Source organism: Equus asinus, chromosome X (genome assembly GCF_041296235.1).
Source record: "Equus asinus isolate D_3611 breed Donkey chromosome X, EquAss-T2T_v2, whole genome shotgun sequence".
Taxonomy (NCBI): domain Eukaryota; kingdom Metazoa; phylum Chordata; class Mammalia; order Perissodactyla; family Equidae; genus Equus; species Equus asinus.
The window spans coordinates 32,240,651-32,265,708 of NC_091820.1; the positions used below are offsets into that span (position 1 = coordinate 32,240,651).

At 37.9% G+C, this 25,058-nt stretch overlaps 1 protein-coding gene across 1 annotated transcript; it reads left to right on the top strand.

The window, feature by feature from the left end:
• The first annotated feature begins 15,096 nt into the window (after nucleotides 1-15,096).
• On the top strand, nucleotides 15,097-20,134 carry SPIN3 (spindlin family member 3). The gene is given in 2 exon segments (XM_014861373.3): nucleotides 15,097-16,085; nucleotides 16,087-20,134. Coding segments are annotated over 2 exon segments (774 nt in total). The 5' UTR covers nucleotides 15,097-15,813; the 3' UTR covers nucleotides 16,589-20,134.
• Nucleotides 20,135-25,058: the final 4,924 nt, after the last annotated feature.

The window sequence follows — 25,058 nt, forward strand, 5'->3', positions numbered from 1 at the left end:
GGACACTCAACCTCCCAAGCTTTCATATGGTGGATCTGAAGTCCCAGAGACTGGGACAGTGGTGTGTGAATTCTCTGGGAATCCTCGATGTATGAGACACAGTCAGAGCTCAGCTTCCCCTCCCAGATGATTGTTAGGGAGAACTCCCTGTCCTGTCTGGCTTTCTGATGCACTCTTCCACCATGCTTCCCATGGCCCCATATGCAAATACAAACCTAGAAGGGTGGGAAAGGGAGGCCAGTGTGGGGGAAAGGGAGACCCACTCCAAGCGTCACACACTGTACTCTAGTCATTTTCCTCCTTCATTAAATACTCCCTCCTTCATTCAGTTCACATTCTGGAGTCCTTGGGCTGATCTGGGGGCTTGGGCTGCCAAAATACAAAGCTTGTGAGCTGGTGGAACTCCCAGTTCAGTAGGGTAAGAAAAGTTACAATTTGTCATGCAATATGATGATTGCACTACCAGAAGAATATCCAAAATACAATGCTAACCCAGACAAGGGAATGATTGACTTGGGGGGGGTGCCAAGTCAGGGAACTCTAGGAAGATAATTTTAAGCAGGATGTGAACTTGGAACACACAGGCCAAAGTTCTCCTCTTCTCTGAAGCCCAACCTGGCCATTCCTGCCATTCCCAGTCTCTCCTACTCAGGATGCAAATAGCATGTCTTCTTTCATATCAGAGCTGCTTTCTTAAATCTGCTTTATTTACAATGTTTTTTTGGTCCATGACCTCCTCCCATAAGTGGACTTTAAGTTCTTTGAAAGCAGGGACGGTTTCTGGTATTTTCTCTCCCCTACAAGGCCAAGAGAGTGTTGAGCATCCTGGAATCCACAATAAACACTTAGTGAGTTAGTGACTGTGAGACGATTGTAGCATTCAGACCTCCGAATTTGACAAGCAGTTCCAGGCAAGGTATGAAACCTCAAATGATGGTAAAATTAAAAAGGGAGAAGTGTTGCTAAAATTGATACTTTTCATCAGAGAAACAGTAACGTTAACCGGTAAACTGCAGGATGAGGCACGTGGGAAATGTGGACAGCTTTTAAATTTTTCACAAGCTGGCTTTTTCACAATATAATTTATGTCCTAAGTGTAGTAAAATTAACCATAAAATTAATTTCAGTGTCAAATATTGGGTTGAGTTTGGAGCAATTAAAACTACTGCTCTAGTATCTTTTTGAATATGTCTCCACAGGCAAGGGAAACAAAAGGAAAAATAAACAAATGGGACTACATCGGGACCAAGAAGCTTCTGCACAGTGAAGGAAATCATTGACAAAATGAAAAGATAACCTACCAATTGGGAAAAGATATTTTCAAATCATACATCCAATAAGGGGTAATATCCAAAATATATAAAGAACTTATATAACTAAAAAAAAAACGATTAAAAAATGAGCATGAGGATGTCAGTATCATGGTGAAGTGAGTTATTCTGGCAATCTCTCTCCTCCACCATACAATAAAAAAGACATTCATACTCCAACAGAGGACATCCATACAACACAAAAGACATCTGAGAGACCCATGCAGTCACATGTCAGAAGGTGGAGAGGCTGGAGCCTCCCTCAGAGGAGGTGGAAGGGGATAAGAGAAAAATTCACTCACTCCCCAAAAGACAGCGATCTGGGACTGCACACAGCCTCCAAGAGGGAAGGCAGGTGGGAGGGGATGCTCATTCATGAGAACATCAAAGATCACTGAGCTTCCTCAAAGCCTAGGGGAAAGCCCCTGCCAAGGTGAAAGCTGACATGGGGATGAGCTCATCAAGCCAACAACCCAGGAGAGAAGATAACAAGAGCAGAGCAAGTAAGCCTGCAAGAGCATGCAGAATAAAGCTCTCCTCCTTCCCACCCAGCACCCAGCTCTATTGCCTGGGATCCTGGCAAAAGGCAGAAGGCTCAGAATATGTGGCTCTTGACCCCCATGCAGTTGCAATAGGTGGTAACTGAGACCAAATAATACCAGGATGTGAAAAAACAAAGCCACAACCTCTAGCAGTATCAAAAATTATATTAAATCTCCAGACCAGAAAGAAAATGACAAGTACCCAGAAATCAGTGGTGAAGACACAGAACCATATAATCTAAATGACAGAGGATTCAAAATAGCTATCATCAAAAAGCTCAATTACTTAAAAGAGAATGTAGAGAAACAACTCAATGAGTTCAGGAGCTACTTCACAAAAGAGATTGAAACTACAAAGAAGACTCAATCAGAAATATTGGAGAAGAAAGACACAATCAATTAGATAAAACAAAATATGGATTCCCTGAATGTTCCAGTGGATGTCATAGAGGACCAAATAAGCATAATCGAGGATAGACATATTGAAATGCTCCAGATAAAGGAGGAGAGAGAAGAGAGACTAAAAACGAATGAAGAAAGTCTCTGAGAAATATCTGACTCAACTAAGAAATGCAACATAAGAATTATAGGTATTCAACAGGGAGAAGAGAAGGAGAATGGAGAAGAAAGCTTGTTCAAAGAAGTAATAGAGAACTTCCCAAACCTAAAGAAGGAGATGGAAATCCATGTGGAAGAGTCTGTCAGATCTCCTAAGTATGTCAATGTAAAAAGACCTACTGTAAGGCATGTAGTAATGAAACTGGAAAATGTGAATGACAAAGAAAAAATACTAAGGGGAGAAGGCAGAAGAAAATAACCCATAATGGAACCCATAGCAGGCTTTCAGTGGATTTCTCTGCAGAAACTTTACAGGCTAGGAGAGACTGGAATGACATATTCAAATCTTTGAAGGACAAAAACTTTCAGCCAATAATACTCTATCCAGTGAAAATATCCTTCAGATATGATGGAGAAATAAAAACTTTCCCAGGTAAACAAAAGCTAAGGGAGTTTGTAGCCAGAAGTCTCCTCTTACAAGAAATCCTCAACAATGCCCTCATACCTTAAAAAAAAAGAGAAAGAGAAAGGGGTTACAAAGCATGGAGTAAGGAGATAAATAGGTAGACAAAATCAGAAAATTGTAGCTATATATTAGAAGAGGCTAGCAAATCTCAAGTATAACATTAAAGATAAATGGAAGGAAAACAAAAACGAAGACAATCTTGTCATTTTAACCACAAACTCACAACACAAGACGGAATAAGATGTGAGAAAAACAATTTAGGTTGGGAAGAGGAAAGAGATTGAATCAGTTTAGCTGAAGGAGATGAGACCATCAGAAAATGGACCATTTTATCTATGAGATTCTGAATACAAACCTCATGGTACCCACTAAACAAAAAAGCAGAACAGAGACACAAATAATAAACAGGGATAAAACAAAGAAACACAACATAATAAACTACATAACTCAACTGATAAACCAAAAAACACAAGACAAGAAACAAAGGAAATTCAGGAGAATCAGAAAACAAGTGATAAAAAGGCAGCATTAAGCCCTCATATATCAATAAACAACCTAAACATAAATGGATTGAATTCTCCAATAAAAACACACAGAGTCGTGAGATGGATTAAAGAAAAAGACTCAACATTATGCTGCCTCCAGGAAACACATCTCAGCTCCAAAACAAACACAGGCTCAGAGTGAAGGGATGGAAGATGATACTCTAAGCTAATGGCAAACTGAAAGCAGGTGTCAGAATACTTACATCAGAGAAAGTAGACTTCAAGATAAGACAGAGAAAGAAAGACAAAGAGGAGCAATATATAATGATCAAAGGGACACTCCACCAAGAAGACATAGTACTTATAAATATCTATGCACCCTATACAGGAGCACCAAAGTACATGAAACAACTATTAACACACCTAAAAGAAGATATTAATAACAACACAATAATAGTAGAGTACCTCAACACTCCATTCACATCAATGGATAGATCACCCAGACAGAAAATCAACAAGGAAACAGTGGAATTAAATGAAAAGCTAGACCAGTTGGACTTAATAGACATATAGAGAACAATCCATCCAAGAACAGCAGAATACACATCCTTCTCAAGTGCACAGGGAACATTCTCAAGGATAGACCATATGTTGGGAAACAAGGAAGCGTCAATACATTTAAAAAGACTGAATAATAACAGACGTCTTTTCCAATCAGAATGGCAGCAAGCAAGAAATTAATTACAAGAAAAAAGCTAAGTAAAGGACAAAAATGTGGAGACTAAACAACATGCTATTAAACAACGAATGGATCATTGAAGAAATTAAAGAAGAAATCAAAAAATATCTGGAGACAAGTGGAAATGAGAACATACGATACAAACTCATATGGGATGCAGCAAAAGCGGTACTAAGAGGGAAATTCATTGCAATAGGGGCTCACCTTAACAGACAATAAAAATTCCAAATAAGCAATTTCAAACTATGCTTAACTAAATAAGAAAAAGAACAAACAAAGCCCAAAGACAGCAGGAGAGAAATAATAAAAATCAGATCAGAAATAAATACAACTGAAACAAAAAAAGTCAGTAGAAAGGATCAGTGAAATAAAGAGCTTCTTCTTTGAGAAGATAAACAAAATTGACAAACCTCTAGCCAGACATACAAAGAAAAAAAGAGAGAAAGCTCAGATAAACAAAATTAGAAATGGAAGAGGAGAAATAACAATGGATACCACAGAACTACAATGGATTATAAGAGAATACTATGAAAAGCTATATGCCAACAAAATGGACAGTCTAGAAGAAATGCATAAATTCTTAGACTCGTACAACCTCTCAAAGCTGAATCAAGAAGAAATAGATAATCTGAATAGACCAATCACAAGTAAAGAGATTATAAGTGCAATCAAACGCTTCCCAAAAAATAAAAGCCCAGGACCAGATGGCTTCCCTGCAGAATGCTATCAAACTTTCAGAGAGGATATAATACCTATCCTTCTCAAGCTATTCCAAAAACTCAGGGAAGATGGAACACTTCCTAACACATTCTACAATGCCAACATCACTCTGATACCAAAGCCTGACAAGGACAACAAAAAAAGGAAAATTACAGGCCAAGATCACTGATGAACATAGATGCAAAAATCCTCATGAAAATATTGGCAACCTGAGTAAAGCAATACATCTAAAAGATCATACATCATGATCAATTGGGATTTATACCAGGGACACAGGTATGGTTCAAGATCCTTAAATCAATCAATGTGATACACCACATTAACAAAAGGAGGAATAAAAATCACATGATCATCTCAATAGATGCAGAGGAAGCATTTCACAAGATCCAATGGCCATTTCTTTTTTTTTCAGTCCATAGAATTGATATTTTAATAATAATACTAAGCGCTGCAATAGTGTGATAAGGCAGGCATCATAATGCATTGCTTGTATGATTATAAACTGTTATAGTCTAGAAAGGAATTTAACCACAGGTTTGAATAAGCCCTAATAATATTCAAACTCCATTTAAGGTTCCATAGCTTTCAAAAAAGGAGATATGTAGATATGGACTGAAATACAAGGATATTTTTTTGCAACATTAGGACTTTTAAATAAAGGATTCATGCCCATTGAAAAACATTTCAAACAAAAACAAGTACAAAGAAAGAGAAAAACAATCAACCAAAATCTTACCACTTAGTATCCACCACGATTAAAATAAAGTGACCACATTCCAGATACATTTCCGAACCTGTATGCAGAAAGAGGTCAGTTGGTAAGTGTTTGGATTAAATGGAAATAATTTCATAAAATAGTCTCATATAATGTTATTATTAGGAAAATAAACCATTCCACAGATTTTACTTAATTTTACAGAAAAATATATAAATTGAAGTAAAACTGGGGTTTATTAAACTTTGGAAAAGTGTTTCTATACTATAAGAGAGTTCATTTATTCCACAATACCTTTAAACATTGTATTAGTTTCCTAGGGCTGCTGTAACAAAGTAGTACAAATTAGGTCATACAGCAGAAATTTACTGTCTCACAGTTCTGGAGGCCAATTGCCATTTCTGATAAAAACTCCTAAAAGAATGGGGATAAAAGGAAATTACCACAACACAATAAATATGACAAACCCACAGCCAACATCATACTTAATAGGGAAAAACTGAACGCCATCCCTCTGAGAACAGGAACAAGACAAGGATGCTCACTATCACCACTCTTATTCAACACAGTACTGGAGGTTTTGGCCAGAGTAATTAGGCAAGAGAAAGGAATAAAAGGAATCCAAATAGGGAGTGAATAAGTGAAACTCTCACTGTTTGCAGATGACATGATCTTATATATAGAAAACCATAAAGAATCCATTGGAAAACTATTAGAAATAATTAACAACTGCAGTAAAATTGCAGGGTACAAAATCAGTTGCATTTCTATACTCTAATAATGAATTTAGAGAAAGGGAACTCAAGAATACAATTGCATTTACAATCACAGCAAAAGAATAAAATATCTAGGGATAAATTTAACCAAGGAGGTGAAGGGCTTATACAACGAAAACTATTACATTATTGAAAAAAATAGATGATGACATGAAGAGATGGAAAGAGATTCCATGCACATGGACTGGAAGAATAAACATAGTTAAAGTGTACATACTACCCAAAGCAATCTACAGATTCAATGCAATTCCAATCAGAATCGCAGTGACATTACTCACGAAAATAGAACAAAGAATCCTAAAATTTATATGGGGCAACCCAAGACCCAGAATTTCTGAAGCAATCCTGATAAAAAAGAACAAACCTGGAGGCATCACAATCCCTGACTCCAAAATGTAATACAAAACCATAGTTATCAAAACAGCATGGTAGTGGTACAAAAACAGGCACACAAATCAATGGAACAGAACTGAAAGCCCAGAAATAAAACCACACATCTATGGACAGCTAAACTTCAACAAAGGTCAAAAAACATACAAAGGAAAACAGATAGTCTCTTTCATAAATGTTGTTATGATATCTAGACAAACCCTTGCAAAAGAATGAAACTAGACCATTATCTCATGCCATACACAAAAATAAACTCAAAATGGATCAAAGACTTGAAGATAAGTCCTGAAACCATAAAACTCCTGGAATATAATATACGTAGTACACTCGTTGACATAGAACTTAAAAGGATCTTTTCAAATAGCATGTCTTCTCGGATAAAGGAAACAATAGAAAAAATAAACAAGTGGGAATTCATCAGACTAAAGAGCTTCTGCAAGGCAAAAAGAAACTAGGATGAAAACAAAAAGACAACCCATCAAGTGGGAGAAAATATTTGCAAATCATATTTCAGACAAGGGGTTAATCTCCATAAGATATAAGTAACTCACACAACTGAACAACAACAAAGCATACAGCCAGATCAAAGAATGGGCAGAGGATATAGACAGATATTTTTCCAAAGAAGATATACAGATGGCCAATAAATACATGAAAAGATGTTCAATATCACTAATTATCAGGGAAATGCAAATCAAAACTACGCTAAGATACCACCTAACACCTGTTAAAATAGCTATAATCACTAAGACTAAAAATAACAAATGTTGGAGAGAGTGTGGAGAAAAGAGAATCTTCATGCACTGCTTCTGAGAATGCAAATTGGTGCACTCACTATGGAAAACAGTATAGAGATTCCTCAAAAAACTAAAAATAGAAATACCGTATGACCCAGCTTTCCCACTACTGAGCATCTACCCCAACAAGTTGAAATCAACAAACCTAAGTAACGTGTGTACCCTTATGCTTATTGCAGCACTATTCACAATAGCCAAGACATGGAAACAACCCAAGTGCCCATCGACAAGTGATTTGATAAAGAAGATATAGTATACATATATGCAATGGAATACTACTCAGCCATAAAAAGGACAAAATCATTCCAATTGTAACAACATGGATGGACCTGGAGAGTATTATGCTAATTGAAATAAGCCAGACTGAGAAAGACAAACACCATATGATTTCACTTATATGTGGAATATAAACAAACACACAAAGAAAACAGTTCAATGGTTTCAGGAGAAGGGGGTGGGGATGGGCACAAGGGGTTAAGGGGAACACTTATGTGGTAACAGGAAATAACGTAGAACTGAAATTTCACAATGATGTGAAGTATTATGAACTCAATAAAAAAATGGGCAGAGGATCTGAACATTTTTCCAAAGGAGATATGCAGATGGCCAACAGGCACATGAAAACATGTTCAATATCACTAGTTATTAGGTAAATGCAAATCAAAACCACAATGAGATATCACCTTACACCTGTCAGAATGGTTATTATTAAAAATACAACAAATAACAAAGAGGATATGAGGAAAAGGGAACCCTTATACACTGCTGGTGGAAGCGTCAATTGGTGCAGCCACTATGGAAAACACTATGGAGATTCCTCAAAGAATTAAAAGTAGAACTACCGTATGATCCAGCTATTCCACTTCTGGGTGTTTATCCAAAGAATACAAAAACACTAATTCAAAAAGATATATGCACACCTATGTTCATTGCAGCATTATTTACAACAGTGAAAACATGGAAACAAGATAAGTGTCCTTCTACAAATGAGTGGACAAAGACGATGTAGTATATATATATATATATATATATATATATATATATATATACACACACACATAATGGAATACTACTCAGTCATTAAAAGAAGACAAAATTGTCCCATTTGCAACAACATGGATGGACCTTGAGGGTATGACTTTAGGTGAAATAAGCCAGACAGAGAAAGACAAAGACTGTCTGATTTCACTCATATGTGGAAGATAACAAATACATGGATAAAGAGAACAGATTAGTGATTACCAAAGGAGAAGGGGGTTCAGGATTGGGCAAAAGGAGTAAAGGGGCACATATGCACGGTGATGGACAAAAAGGAGACCACTGGTGGTGAGCACAATGAATTCTATTCAGAAATTGATAAAAATGTACACCCCAAATTACACAATGTTATAAACCATTGTGATCTCAATAAAATTACTGGAAAAAAAGAGATATATGCACCCCTATGTTCACTGCAGCATTATTTACAATAGCCAAGACATGGAAACAACCCAAGTACCCATCAACAAGTGATTTGATAAAGAAGATATAGTATACATATATGCAATGGAATACTACTCAGCCATAAAAAGATGAAATTTTGTCATTTGCAACAATGTGGATAGAGCTTGAGGGTATTTTGCTAAGTGAAATAAGTCATACAGAGAAAGATGAATACTGTATTATTTTACTCATATATGGAAGATTAAAAACAACAATAACAAACAAACAAATACATAGATGCAGAGAACAGATTGGTGGTTACCAGAGGGGAAGGGGAGTGAGGGGAGGACAAAATGGGTAAAGGGAGTTATTTGTATGGTGATGGATGGCAGCTAGACTTTTGGTGGTGAATACAATTTAGTGTGTACAGAAGTCAAATTATAATGCTGTACATCTGAAATCTGTCTTATGTTATAGACAGATATTACCTCAGGTAAAAAACAAAAACAGAAACAAAACTACTGCTCTGTTCTAAAATAGTGGAGAAGAGGAAGGAATAAGACAGTATATCTTCTATTCAAATACAAAAAAAGCCCAAGGAGGTAATGTTTTCCCATTCTAGTTCTAGTATTATGAGAGGGGGGAAAAGACAAGTAATAAGCTTATATTAAAATTACCTTCTAATATTAATTTTGAACATGGTATTAAGTGGATCTTTTGTAAATGAGAAAAGGAATTACAAGGCTTGTAAGAAAAAAACAGAGAGAGAAGTGACTTATCATGTGTAAGGGATCTTCAGAAAGATTTTCAGTTGTTTATCAGCAGAAACCTTGGAGTCCAGAAGCCAATGAGATAATATATTTAGCGTGATGAAAATAAAATGAACTTTAACTGAAAATTCTATAATGGCAAAAATGTCCTTCCAAAATGAAGGTGAAATAAAGATATTTTCAGACAAACAAAAACCAAGGGAGCCCATTAACTAGACCTGTCCTAAAAGAAATGCTAAAGTTAGTCCTTTAGGATGACAGTAACACTGAGAGCTATCTACAGATTCAATGCAATTTCTATCAGAATCCCAATGATGTTTCTGCAGTAATAGAAAAGACCATCCCAAAAGTTATATGGAATCTCAGGGACCCTAATAGGCAAAAGCAACTTGAAAAAGAAGAACAAAGTTGAAAGACTTATACTCCCTGATTTCGAACTTACTACAAAGCTACAGTAATCAAAACAGTGTGGTACTGGCATGATGACAGATATATAGATCAATAGAATGGAATAGAGAGTCCAGAAATAAATCCTTGCATATATATGTCAAACCATTTTTTTTTTTGCAGGGAAAGATTTTCCCTGAGCTAACATCTGTTGCCAATCTTCCTCTTTTTTTTTCATCACCAAAGCCCCAGTGCATGGTTCTATATCCTGGTTGTAAGTCCTTCTAGTTCTTCTATGTGAGCCACTGCCACAGCATCTCAACTGACAGATGGGTTGCATAGTTTTGCAACTGTGAAACAAACCCAGGCTGCTAAAGCAGTGAGAGCACCAAACCTTAACCAATAGGCAATCAGGGCTGGCTCTATATTAAAGGATTCTTGACAAGGGTGCCATAACCATTAAATGAGAAAAGGAAAGTCTTTTCAACAATCATTTCTGGGAAAATTAGATATCCACATGCAGAAGAATAAAGCTGGACTCATCTTACATCACATCCAAAAAATGGACTCAAAATGAATCAAAGTCATAAATGTAAGAGTTTTATAAAACTGTAAAACTCTTTGAAGAAAACATAGAGGAAAACTTTCATGATAATAGATTTGGCAATTATTTCTTGGATATGACACAAAAAACAGACAACAAAAGAAAAAATAGATAAATTCTATTTCATCAAAATTAAAAAACTTGTGCATCAAAGGATACTATCAACAGAGCGAAAAGGTGACCCACAAAATGGGAGAATATATTTGCAAATCATATATCTTCTAAAGGATTAATGTCCAGAATATAGAAAGAATTCCTACAATGCAACAATGAAAAACAAACCACCCAATAAAAACTGGACAAATGACTTGCATAGACATTTCTCCAAAGAATGTGAACAAATGGCCAATAAGAATATGAAAAGAGGGGGACAGACCTGTTGTCAAGTGGTTAAGTTTGCACGCTCTGCTTCAGCAGCCAGGGATTCACCAGTTCAGATCCTGGGCCCAGACCTATGCATCACTCATCAAGCCATGCTGTGGCGGCATCCCACACATAGGAGCTAGAATGACCTACCGCTAGGATATACAACTATGTACTGGGGCTTTGCAGACAGAAAGAAAGAAAAAAAAAGGAAGATTGGCACAGATGTTAGCTCAGAGCCAATCTTCCAGAAAAAACAAAAAAGAAAATGAAAAGATATTCAGCATAACTAATCATTAGTAAAATGTAAATGAAAAGCACAATGAGATACTATTTCATACCCAAGTGAATGGCTCTTACCAAAAATAACAACTGTGCACAAAGACATGGAGAAATTGGAATCTTTGTGCATTGTCAATGGGAGTGTAAAATGGTGCAGCCACTGTGGAAAAACGTTTGGCAGTTACTCAAAATGTTAAATATAAATTACCATATGATCCAGCAACTCTACTTCTTAGTACATACCCAAAAAAATTGAAAACAGGAATTTGAACAGATACTTGTACACTAATGTTCATAACATCATTATTCACAACAGCCAAAGGTCGAAAACAACCCTAATGTCTACTAAAAGATGAATAGACAAACAAAATGTGGCATGTGCAATAGAATATTATACAGACTTAAAAAGGAATCAAATTCTGATACACACTATAACATGGATGAACCTTGAAAACATTATGCTAGGTTAAAAGACAGAAGAGAACAAATATTTTATGAATCCACTCATGTGAAGTGGAATCAGAATCAAGAAAAGGCAAATTCATAGTGATAGAAAGGAGAAAAGAGTTTACCAGGGGCTGAGGGAGGGAGTAATGGGAAATTATTTTTTCATGGGTATATATTTCCTGTTTGGGATAATGAAAAATTTCTGAAAATGGAGTGTGGTGATGGTTGTACAACAAGGTGAAAGCACTTCATGCCACTGACCTGTACACTTAAAAATGGTTAAAATGGTAAATTTTATGTTATGTCTATTTTACTCCAGTTAAAAAATCCAAAAAGAATCAATGACTGTAATACATCTAATAGTATGAAGAAAAAAAACACATGCACCCCCCCCCCCATACACACAGGTAACTATGTAGACGTGGATAAGTTATTTAGCTTCATTGTGGTCATCTTTTCACAATGTGTGTGTGTGTATATACATACATCAAAAGACAAAGAGAATATATATTTATATAAACATATATATTAACATCAAGTTGTACACCTTAAATACATATAATTTCTATATGTCAAAGATATCTCAATAAAGTTGTTAAAAAACACATGATCATTTCAATTGACAAAGAAAAGGCATTTAACAAAATCCAACTCCTTTCATGATAAAAAGCAATCAACAAACTAGGAATAGAAGATTTCCTCAACAAGATAAAAGACATATGTGAAAAATGCAGAGCTAACTTCATATTCAATAGTGAAATATTTAATCTTCCCCTAAGATTAACAGGAGAACAATAGTTCCTCTCACCATTTCTATTCAATATTATACTGTAGTTTCTAGCCAGGGAAATTAGACAAGAAAAATAAATGAAAGGCATTCAGATTAGAAAGACAGATGTAAAACTATCTCTATTTGCAGATGACGCAATCTTATATATAGATGATCCTAAAGAACCCTTGAAAAACTATTAGAACTATTAAAAGAATTCAGCCAAGTTTCAGGAACAATATCAATGCACAAAAATCAATCGTATTTCTATACACAGTCAGTGAACAATTCAAAAAGGAAATTGAGAAAACAATTCCATTTATGATAGCATCAAAAAGTACAAAAGCTAGGGCCGGCCCCATGGCAGAGTGGTTAAGTTTGTGCGCTCTGCTTCAGCGGCCTGGGGTTTCACCAGTTTGGATCCTGGATGCGGACGTGACACTGCTCATCAGGCCATGCTGAGGTGGCGTCCCACATAACACAACCAGAAGGACCACAACTACAATTGGGGCACTTTGGGGAGAAGAAGAAGAAAAGAAAAAAAAGAGATTAACAACAGAGGTTAGCTCAGGTGCCGGTCTAAAAAACAAAAACTACAAAATAATTTAGAAATACACTTAACTAAAACTACAAACGTTGCTGAAAGAATTTAAAGAAGACCTACATAAATTGAAAGATACCTCATGCTCATGAAACACCCTATGTTCACGGATTGGAAGACAATATTGTTGAAATGGCAATTCTCCTCAAATTTATCTACAGATTCAGCATGCAAATCTTATCAAAATCACAATGGCCCATTCTTTTTTCAGAAAAGGAAAAGTCAATCCTAAAATTCATATGGAATTGAAAGGGACCGTGATCTGCCAAAACAATCTTGAAGAGTAGCATTTTTGGAGAACTCTCACTTCCTGATTTCAAAACTTACTATACAGCTACAGTAATCAAAAAAGTGTGGTCCTGGCACAGGATAGACCTATATAGATCAGTGGTATAGAATTGAGAGTTCAGAAATAGACCAATGTATCTATGGTCAATTGATTTTCAACAAGGGTGCCAAGACAATTAAATTGGCTAAGAACTGTCTCTTCAACAAATGGTTCTGGGATAATGGGATATCCATGGGTAAAATAATGAATTTGGTCCTATTCCTCACACCAAATATAATAATTAGCTCAAAATAGATCAAAGACATAAATATAAGAGCTTAAAACTAAATATTTATAAGAATACATCCGGGTACATCTTCAAGACCGAGGATTTGATAATGTCGTCTTAGCAATGACATCAAAAGAACAGCAATAAATAAAAAATATGTAATTGGATTTCACCAAAATGAAAAACTTTGTGCATTAAAAACACTGTCAAGAAAGTGAAAAGACAATCCTCAGAAAGGGAGAAAATATTTTTAAATCACATATCTGATAAAGGGTCTCAAATCCAGAATTTATAAAGAACACTTACAACACAACAACAAGAAACGAAACCAATTTCAAAATAAACAAAGAACTTGAATAGACATTTCTCCAAAGATACACAAATGTCAAACAAGCATATGAAAAGACGCTCATCATTAGTCATTAGAGAAATGCAAATTGAAACCACAAGGAGATACTACTTTACATCCACTAGGAGGGCTGTAATGGAAAAAATGGTTGAAACATTTCTAAAATGAGTCATTAAAGATGTATAATCTCACAAATCTAGTGTTGAAATACTAAATTCCTATTATAATTATAGTAAAAGTTTTGATTATAGGTTTGTTATCTAGATTATTCTGTTCAAGAGAACAGACTAATAATTTGTGTGCAAGGATCATTTATAATCTTTTTTTTAAAAAAACTAAACATCTTAAGATCAGATGGAATGGTTAAATTATGAAAATGTTCTTATGCTGATTTTAATGAAACTACTATAAAACCTGTTTAAGATAGTATCTAATAACCTAAGCAAATGCTTATTCTGTATGGAAAAGGGCATGCCATGAAAATGCATATGCAAAGTTATCCCAACTTTGTAAGAGCTTATTAAAAATGGAATGTAAAGTGTTAATATTTTGCTACGAGCCCTTGCAAATAGGAGGTGGGTTTATAGTTGATCATTTTCTTCTTCACGTAAATTTTCTGAATTTTACGCCATGCCCACATAGTGCATACAATTCATTTGCAATTGGTGAACAAGAGAAAAAAGGAAAAAGAAAAAAATCTCCTCAAGAAATAAAATCCAAGAATGACCAGTCGGTAAAAATTACCTAGAGATGGGGTCAAGATGGCAGATTGAGCACTAGCGCATTTCTCTCGCCTACCTCAAAGCCCCTTAATGATGGGAAAGGGAGGGTTCTCTAAATAAAGAATAACTCCAGAAGGGCACGTGGGAAAGGGAAGAGCAAATTCCTAGAAGATGGAAAGCAGATGGGGCAGGGGCACTGAGGTGGGGGTGAGGGTGGGGAGCCTGGAAGCCCTGAACCGGGAAGGGAAGCCAGGCAGTTAGGCAGAAGGGTTATGGGCCGGCTGCTGCTGATTTTGGAAAGGGGCGGGGCGGGACCTGGAGCCAATGAGCGCCTTCCCGGCCAGGGCAGTGGTGGGCATGAGAATTGGGGAAAGGGTGGGCCGCGCGCTGTTTGGCAGGAAGGGGAGGTCTCTTTCTTGGAGGGAAGCTGCCCCTCGGAAAGAGGGAGGAGATGGCCACGGTGGCGACAGCGGCTGCTGGGAGCCCAATGTGGCAGAGTGGCCGCTGCCGCCGACAGGAAGGCGGAGGGCCCGCGAGCCGAGCGCTGGAGACACAACTGCCATCCTCTTCGCCTGCCCCGCCGCACTCCAACACACGCTCCTCGCCTACGGATCCTGCCTTCCCAGGTCTTACAAGCACCCAACTCCTTGGCTGCTTATCCTCTTTCACCACAGGCTCACAGCGGAGGCAGCAGCGAGGTGTCCGATTTGAGGCCTGTGATTCTCGGCCTTGAGAAGTCTGTGCCCCTGGGCCTGGACAGCGTTGGATGCCAGGCGGTAGGAATAGGGGGCTGCGCCCTATTTCGTTGACTCTAACCGCACCTCCCTTGCTTTAGCTGAGGCGGAATGAGCTGGGGAAGAAGATTACTGCAGGCACGCAGCCAGGAGGCCCTGATTTCAAGCTTTCCTGTGTAGCTTTCGGGAAAAACAGGCGCGGGTGCACGGAGTGCACTAATTAGGAGAAAAAGCTCACCGTGTCATGCACTGAATTTTTTTCTTAATTTCGTTTTTCGGCCCGCCTTGCTGTTGTGCTCCTCACAGGCATGAAGACCCCGTTTGGAAAGGCAGATGCAGGGCAGCAGTCCAAAACAGGCGCAGGTGATGCAAGTGTGTCTGTTACCGTGATGAAGAGAAAGGTTGCCCACAAGCAGCATAGGAGCAGACCCACCTCCCAGCCTCGGAGGAACATCGTGGGCTGCAGAATTCAGCATGGATGGAAGGATGGAGATGAACCTCTGACACAGTAGAAGGGAACTGTTTTGGATCAGGTACCTGTAAATCCCTCTCTGTATCTCATCAAATATGATGGATTTGACTGTTTATGGATTGGAACTTCACAGAGATGAAAGAGTGTCCTCACTTGAAGTCCTTCCTAGTAAAGTTGCATCATCTAGAATTAATGATACACACTTAACAGAAATTATGATTGGCAAAGCAGTGGAACATATTTTTGAGACAGAGGAAGGTTCCAAAAATGAATGGAGGGAAATGGTCTTAGCTCAGGCGCCTATCATGAGCACGTGGTTTTACATTACCTATGAGAAAGATCTTGTATTATATATGTACCAGCTCTTAGATGATTATAAAGACAGTGACCTACACATTCTTCCAGATTCCCCTGATTCTCTTCCCTCAGAGAGGGAGCCAGGAGAAGTCATAGACAGCTTAGTAGGCAAACAGGTGGAATATGCCAAAGACGATGGCTCCAAGAGAACAGGCATGGTTATTCATCAGGTAGAAGCAAAGCCCTCTGTGTACTTCATCAAATTTGATGATGATTTCCATATCTATGTCTATGATTTGGTAAAAACATTTTAGAGATCATCTTGAAAATTGCCGCATATGTGAGACTACTTGTAAAATTTGTGCACGCAGAAAGTCTTGATTGCTTTCCAATTTATAAGAACCATCTTCTCCCTTTTTGCATGCTTTTGCCTGGCGTCCAGTTGGAACTTCTACCCTCTCAGACATTTTTGGAAGAAACTTTTTGCCCTTCTCTCCAAACCTTTTACTTAGTTCCTCCTCCCAAGAGAACGTTTGATTGATCTAATTAGTGAAAAGAGTAAAGTCTGACATCTACTGGCCCATATTTTTATCTTTGGTGGTGTTAATAGGTTAAAGATAGCTAAACACTTCTTGCTTCATTCTTTTGGGCGATTGGACTGTCTGCACTTAATGAAGTGTCAAGCTTCCTGAGATATTCAGTGTGACTAGCTGTGTGTCTTTGCAACTTCAACTCTCCCCTCAGGTATTTTTTTTTTTTTTTGAGAAAGCTCAGCCCTGAGCTAACATCTGCCAATCCTCCTCTTTTTGCTGAGGAAGACTGGCCCTGAGCTAACATCCGTGCCCATCTTCCTCTACTTTATATGTGGGATGCCTGCCACAGCATGGCTTGATGAGTGGTGTCATGTCCACACCCAGGATCCGAACCGGTGGACCCCAAGCCACCAAAGCGGAACGTGCACACTTAACTGCTGCACCACCAGGCAGGCCCCTCAGGTAGCTTTAAAAGTCTGGTTTGAGGAGGAGTGGGAAGCCTATTTTGGTTTCCTGTCCAAATTGCGTTTTCAGTTCTAACTGTACTAAAAGTAAGGCTAACATTTTGCCCCCTTTCTGATTCTTGAACCTATTGCTCAACTTGGTTCAAAATCAAGAGGGTAATTACTTTGCATTTTAATACATGAGCATAGGCTGAGAAACTTTACAAAATTGATAAGAGGGCAAGCATTTGGGAACCAAACTAGAAGTGGAGAAATTAAGATTGGTCGTCAGTGGCATTTAGGGTTTCTGTTGTCTGCAATGGCTCTGTCTGGTGCCTGCAGACATGGAATGGTTTTTTACAGACGCAGGCTGTGCAGACAGACTTTAGCACACATGGGCTTTGCCAGCCCAATGGAGCATTAAGCCAGGTTCTAAGTAGAGTCCTCAGTCACAGGGTAAAGGCTGGGTTTAGCAAGGATTCGTAGATCTGTCCAAGACCTCAAAGTGAAAGAGCAAAAATTTGGAATCAGACTGAGATACAAATTTCTTTCCTATACCAAGAGAGACTCTGAGAAATTTTAGATTAGGTTTTAGATTTGATTCCTAGGGGACTTCCGAGTTCCAGCATATGAGGTGTGCAAGGCACTTGCTAGAACTAAGGGAGGCTGAAAATAGGCTTTGCTCCCATGTAGGAACTGGTGGGCTCATCTATTATGGTGTCCTAGCAAGACTGTGGAACACATAGATTAGAATCAGTGCTGGATGATCAATAGGCTTAATGATGTTTTAAGTGCTGGCATTGGTAGATAGAAATTTAATAGATATTTGTTAGTGTTGTGTTTCAACTTTACCTTCTTTGTTTGCTGGCCCTAAGAAACTCCTGTGCAGATAAGGGTGAGCCCTACTGTAGCAGAAAAATAAATAATGGAACAGGCCTTGTACCTTCCATTATTGAAGGATTTAGTGAAGGTTAGCCAAAGCCTAGGAAAGCAAGATTGAAAAGTAAGCAAGGTTTTGGAGAGAAGCACCTAGCCAAAGCCAATGCTTTCTCATTGGGCTTCTGATAGAAACTACATTAGCAGTAACAGGCCTTGGACTTCTGAAAATTTGGGGTTGTGACTTATGGCATTTACAATCAAGCACTTGGGAAATATCTTCCAAGTTAGTTTAAGTTCACAGGCCATAAAGTCCAGACTACCAGCACAGACAGACGGGCAGCCCACTGAGGATGAAACCAAAAAGATATTCTCTTTTCTCTTATGTTTTCTCTGTCTACTTCTCTTATCTTTGATGCCCCTAAGTCTCTGCTCAGATATTTTACTGACAACAGCAATGTGCATCTGTACTACCCAATGTACTAAGTCCTGGGGACATAAATTTGCTTGGAATATCTGTTCTAGTGACTGGAGATTACTATGCTTTCTAATATTTTGGATGTGAGGCTGATACTGTGATAGTCTTATGTCCTATTAACCCTGTGGACTCTTAAAAATGTATGACATGCAGTTGTAGGGTTAGATTAATTCAGCCCTTGAAGACCTGAAGAAAGTATACCCAATCATGGGGAAGACAGCCCAGGCTGCAGCTGCTGAAGGAACCCTATATCTGTCCAGACATCTTTATGAGATCTGTATGGCTGAAATGAGAAAAACAAGAAATTGAGAAAGGCAGAATTTTGGACTTTAATTCCTTTGGACTTTTAAATAGAAATTTAATTTGGGGCATTTATTTCTCCCTTGGAGTTTAATAGTTGGTATGGATTACATATAGTTCAAATTAAGGCATTTTTATATTGTTGTTGACATTGTACTATTTGAAGTCTTATATTGCTATCTTTGGGGCTCATTATATAATCTTTGTAAGCTAATTCCAGATAATATGGCTGGACATAATTGTAAATCGAGACTAACATAGTGAATTTTCAGCCTAGAGTGTAATGTAACCTTGGAGTTAATGTAATTGCTCTTCTTTTCTAACTTATTTCAGAGGTTTCTAGGGGCAAAAGCAGAACTACTCACCAGTCTTACACAGAGATGATCAAGACATTCCTAAGATATTGCTGGTCTCCCCCAAAGGGGACAGCCAAGCCCTCTTTGTTAACCATAGTCTTGGGTGTTGACCACTGTGGCTTAAGAGAATAAAGATCCAAGAGTATGATGGGATCTATCCTCTGCCTTTCTCCATGATCCTGACCAAAAAAACGGACTTGAACTTCTCAAAAATATTTGGAAGAAAATTTCTACCCATCTCCACTTGCCACCCATTCAGTCTTCCATATGGGAGGAGGAATAACTTGGTGAAATTGGGGAAATGGTTATTATGGAGAAGCAGCATATGCCCCTCTTGGCTCTTGAGCTAATTCCTTATGGTAAGGTATGGGAAAGACTGCAGTCCTTCACTACGTGGCTGGGTAAATGTCACTCTATAGACTCCTCTCTCCCTCTGGAGTGAGATCTCGTTGTCTTTAGACTTGGGGTAGAAGCTCGTTTCAGGCTGAAATCCAAACCATGTACTCCAGTCCAGATCTATCTGCAATAAAGCTGGTATCTGTTTTTATTCTTTTAAAAATTTTAATATATAAATTGTTTTTGAAAAAAAGACACATGCCTCTGGTAAAATCCAAATAATACAAAAGGGTATACAGTAAAAAGTAAGTATCCTTTCTTCCTTCCTACTCCTGGCCTCAGTCTCCCAGTCCTACTTTCCAGAGGAAACCACTGTTAGCAGTTACTAGGTATCTATCCTTCCAGAGATAATCCATGTATTTACAAGCATATTATATATGTATGTGTATCGGTTTTTTAAGACAAATGGTGGCATCTGTACATGCTGTTCTGAATTTTGCTTTTTCACTTAACAATATATTAAAACTGGTATTTTAATCCCTCTTTTATTGCTGTGTATATTTTTTAGTTGATTCTGAATCTATAAGGGAAGGAGGTGTAATTAATTCAAACCTTCAAACCTCAACCTAATTTAATGAAAACTTACATGTCCCTGAAAACCCATTATTTCTTCCAGGCAAATTTTTATGATTAGTAGAATGTGAAATATATGTGAAGATGATCAAATTTGTTAAAGGATCCCCTTGAGAGAGGCCAGTTTATTTTTAGTGAGGGAAAATAAGGGAAAATCAACTATAAATTGAAGCTGTGGGAAAAAAGAGGGTAACATAATCAACAATACAAAAATGACATGAACAATCATGTTTTTATTCCAGCTTGCACTCACATCTACTGGCATATGCAAATTAATGCTGATAGTTTTTATTTGCCTTTTCTGACAGAATGCTTTCCTGTTTGTAATAGGAAGACCATTTTAAACAGGTTTAAACAGTTACCAAGCACCACTGATTCATGTAACTAAAATAATCCAGAGGTTAGATGGGCTTCATGCACAGTTTGATTGGTCTTCAGGCTCAGTCTATGATTCTTTAGCATTGTCCCTCCTCTGTATGTCATTTTCATTCTCAGGCTTCCTTTCTTCACAGTAGCAAAATTGGACCAGCAGTTCCAGGCTATAGCAGTTCTAGTCTAGAGAAAGACAATCTATGTCCTGTGATGCATTCTGAATTGGCTTACCTGGACTAATCATTGAAGTCTCATGGATAAAATGCACTGATTGGCTTAGCCAAGGCATGTGTTCCATCCCTGAACTCTAGGATATATCTCCCTAAAACCAAATGGATTACTAATAAAATCAGTGACATGTGGAGTGAATGCCATGAACTAATCAGAAATGTTTAGTATAGCTTCTTACTTTAGGTAGTAAGCATCCATGGACACCGTTCTTCCCACAGATCTGCTTTCAAAAATGCCCACACCTACATGTAGTGAATTCATGTCCTCAGAGGAGAAAGAACCTAAAGTCTTATCCAGTTACTGCATTTAGTATTAAATTTAGGATCTCTAGTTGGTATGAAGCCATTTTCAGATCTATCATCCTAGTGGTCTCATCATTTGTAATTAAGTTACAAACTACCCTTTACCCCAACATAGCCAATATGCAGTTGTGGAGAAATAACCAAAGAAATATAATGAAAACTACCATTTGAAAAAGGGAGAAAATAGGAAACAATACACAGTAGTTTCTGACTCGAAGCTTATATCCTAACCTGTTAGACAAAGACTCTCTGCCCTGGCAGGGGTTCTCTGGTCAGCCAGCCTCTTTTTGTTCTCTGAAAAGGTCTCCCTTGGAGACGTATCTTGAATGGGTGCACTTTAAGGGGGATGAACATGTTTACCAGTCTACTTCATCTTATGCCATTTTTTGTGCCTTAGAGTTGTCTTGGGTTAAATAATCAGGTTTTTTTGTTGTTGGCCAGGGCTGGGGTTTCTTTAATATAGTAGTTCTCAAACTTTAGCACATATTAGAATCACCTGGAGAACTTGTTAAACTACAGATTACTGGGACCCATCAACAGAGATTCTGCTTCAGTAGGTCTAAGGTGGGGTCCAAGGATTTATATTTCTAACAAGTTCTCACAGGAGACTGATGCTGTTGGTCCTGGGACCCAACATTGAGAATCACTGACTTGTAGGTGGAAATTGAAGGCAGAGTCATTATTTCCTTAACTTACCTGAAATGAGTTTACTTTGAATTCTTGCTAAAATATAAATTCCAGAGCCCCACCTTAAATTTAATGAATCAAAATTTCTTGGCAGGGTAGTGGAGGGACCTGAAAAAGGTCTGCCAGACATCCCAGATGATTCTTATCATCATCAATACCAATTGGGAAATTAGTCTTTTCTTGCCCCTAATCTTATTTCCTGATAAATCTCCCATCACCTTGCCCTTGCTCTCAGAAAACCTAGTTTAGGGTAAAAAAGTTTGGCTTCTCCAATCCTCAAGTTTCCAAATTACCCAGATCTCTTTCAACTAGGATTTCAGCAAACAAGTAACTAAGCTAGCAAAGCTCTATTTTCTTCCCTATTTTCAGATAGACCAGTTTCAACTATGGAGATAGTATGGTTAACTTTGGCCTAAGAAACATAGATCTGAAGGCCACATGCTCCTCAAAAGAACATAGACTAGGAGAAAGAGTGAGGTCAGTAGAGTGGGCATTAATTCCTGACTCCACTAGCTCTGTGATTTTGGGCAAGTGACCTAATCTTCCTAAGCCTATTATTGTGGATAATAATCCTTATCTTACTCAGTTCTGTTGAAAACTAAACAAGAAACTGCATATAACTTAGAAACTTGCATATAACATAGTGCAGTGCAGGTACTTAATAAAGATGAATTCCATTTAGTTCTCAAGAGGGTAGAGCCCATGTCCTTTTGGTAAACCTTTATATTTAGGAATGCACCAGTGACATTTAGCTAGTGAATACAGTCCAGAAATTCTGTTACTGAAATGTGACTTTAAATAATTCTTTGGATGTACAAAGCTCTTTCCTTTCCTGAGAACTTTCTCAGAGAACTCATTAATCTTCATAACATTCCTGGGTGGTTAGGAGGGCAAGGTGTATCCTATTTTGTAGGTTAAATCATTCATTTATTCAACTACATTTGATGGACTTGGCCAATAGTGATGAAGGAGATAGATAAGGTCCATACTTTTAGGGGGCTTAGATTCTCAGAGAGGGGGAAAAACAACAATTATGTAGATAAATAACCTATACAATTTCAATAATGTTAAGTCATATGAAGAAAACAAAGCAAAGCAGTGAGATAGAGAGTAACTGAAATAAGGGAGCTATTTCAGCTATGGCTTTTCAGAAAAAGGCCTAACTGAGTAGATATTTGAGCAGACAACTGAATGATGAGAAACCAGCCCATGCTGGCTTTGAGGGAGGAGGAGGAGTGATCTAGAAAGAAAAACAAGTGGGAAGGCTGGGATAGCTGAAATTATTTATCCATGGTTATTAATTCAGCCGTGTGTTTAATACTGAGACCTATAGCTGATGATTCTTCTCCGCTGTTCTCTACAGCTGAGTCACTATGTCCCTGTTGTTTTCAGGGTTTTGTTTTGTTTTGTTGGAGATCAAAGGCTATTACAGACAACATGTTCGTGCATTTTTTCAATTGTTACCCTGATCCTGGAAATGAAATGAAGAGGCTTAAGAGGTCACTGATTAAGTAGAAATTGGGCAGATTTCTTCCCCTACCCCAAATTCATGAAACAGGGATGCAGCACAGAGTTAAATTTGAAGCCCATATGTAATATAATGAATGTGAGTACCCATTTTTGTGTTTATTGTTTCAAGCACACACTACATGACATTTGCACAATTTAGTTTATATCATTCATCTCTGGAGGGTGATGGGATGGCAATAAGTATTCATTGAACACCTAGTATGTGCCAGGCACATGTTCTTAATCTCCACAGGGTACTGGGAGCTAAGTGTTACTACTTCCATTTTACAGATAAGGAAATCAAACTAGAGAGAAAAAGAAAACAAGGGTCATAAAGCTAGTAAGAGTGCTGGACATGAACCTAGGTCTCCTGATGCCAAGTGCTCTTCTAATTATTATTTTTGCTAACATTTACATAAATAAATGGGAAAGAAACAAGATCACCAAGCGAGAATTCAAAGTGATTTATAACTATGGTTTTCCCATTCTTCTTTCTCTAACACCCTCCCTCAATACACACTTTGTTCATACTGTTAAATCTCCTTTATTCATTTATTTATTCAACAAATTTACTTAGTACCTACTTTGTTCCAAGTACTTGGGATATAACTAGGCACTCAGGATATTTTGGTGAACAAAACAGTCAATGATCCCTGTCTTCATGGAGCTTACATGCAAACGAGAGGAGGCTGACAATAAACAATAAACATAATAAGTAAATAAATTGTGTGGGATGTCATAAACTGACATTATGAAGTTTTTTTTCTGCTGTGAGCAAAAAGAATATTAGAGCAGGATAAGAGGTAAAGGAAGCAGTAGTTTGCAATATTAAATAAGGAGATTGGGGTAGACTTCATGGAGAAGGTGATTTTGAGTAAAGAAATGAAGGAAGTAAGGGAATTAGTTGAGCATATATCTAGAGAAAGAGCATTCCAGGCAAAAGGAACTGCTAAAGGAAAGTCCCTAAGGTATATGTGCTCTAAGCATATTCAATGACCAGCAGGGAGGCTACTTTGTCTGGAGCTACATAAGTGAGGGAGAGAGACGTAGAAGTCAGAGAGGCCATAAAGGACCAAATCATATAAGGACTTGTAAGGCATTGTAGGGACTCAGTATTAAATGAGGAGCCTGTCACAGGTTGGATTCCTCAGGAAGAAAACTCTGAAACAAAATTAATCCTTCAGAAAGTTTGTTAAGCAATGTTTTTGGGGTGAATACCTGGAAGAAATGAGAAAAAAGCAGTAGCACCTAGGGAGAAGTCAAGCTCTGATAAGGACTCAATGACAATGTCAGCCACAAACCCATACACTGATCAGTCATTGGATATAGGCTGCCCTGGGAAAGGATGTAACCTTGGACAAGGATGATCTCTGCAACTGAGGCAATCCTTAATGGGGATGACTGCTGAAGCTGGGGTAATATGTCTGTCAATGAAAAAGAACTTGGGTGTTACATCTCCATGTCCACAGAGTTGTTGCAGGTTTTGAGCAGATAATTGACCTGACTTATGTTTTTAAAAGGTCTCTGTGAAGTTTTGAGCACAAGCTGTAGAGGGAAAAGTGTGGAACCAGGGAAACTAGTCAGGGTGTTGTAGGAACCCAGGTGTGAGATGATACCTGAGAGGTAACAATGGAGGTGGTGAGAATTTGGACTTTGAATATATTTTGAAGGAAGAGGCAGCAGGATTTTCTCACAAATTAGAAGTGGAATATGAGAGAAATGGTGGAG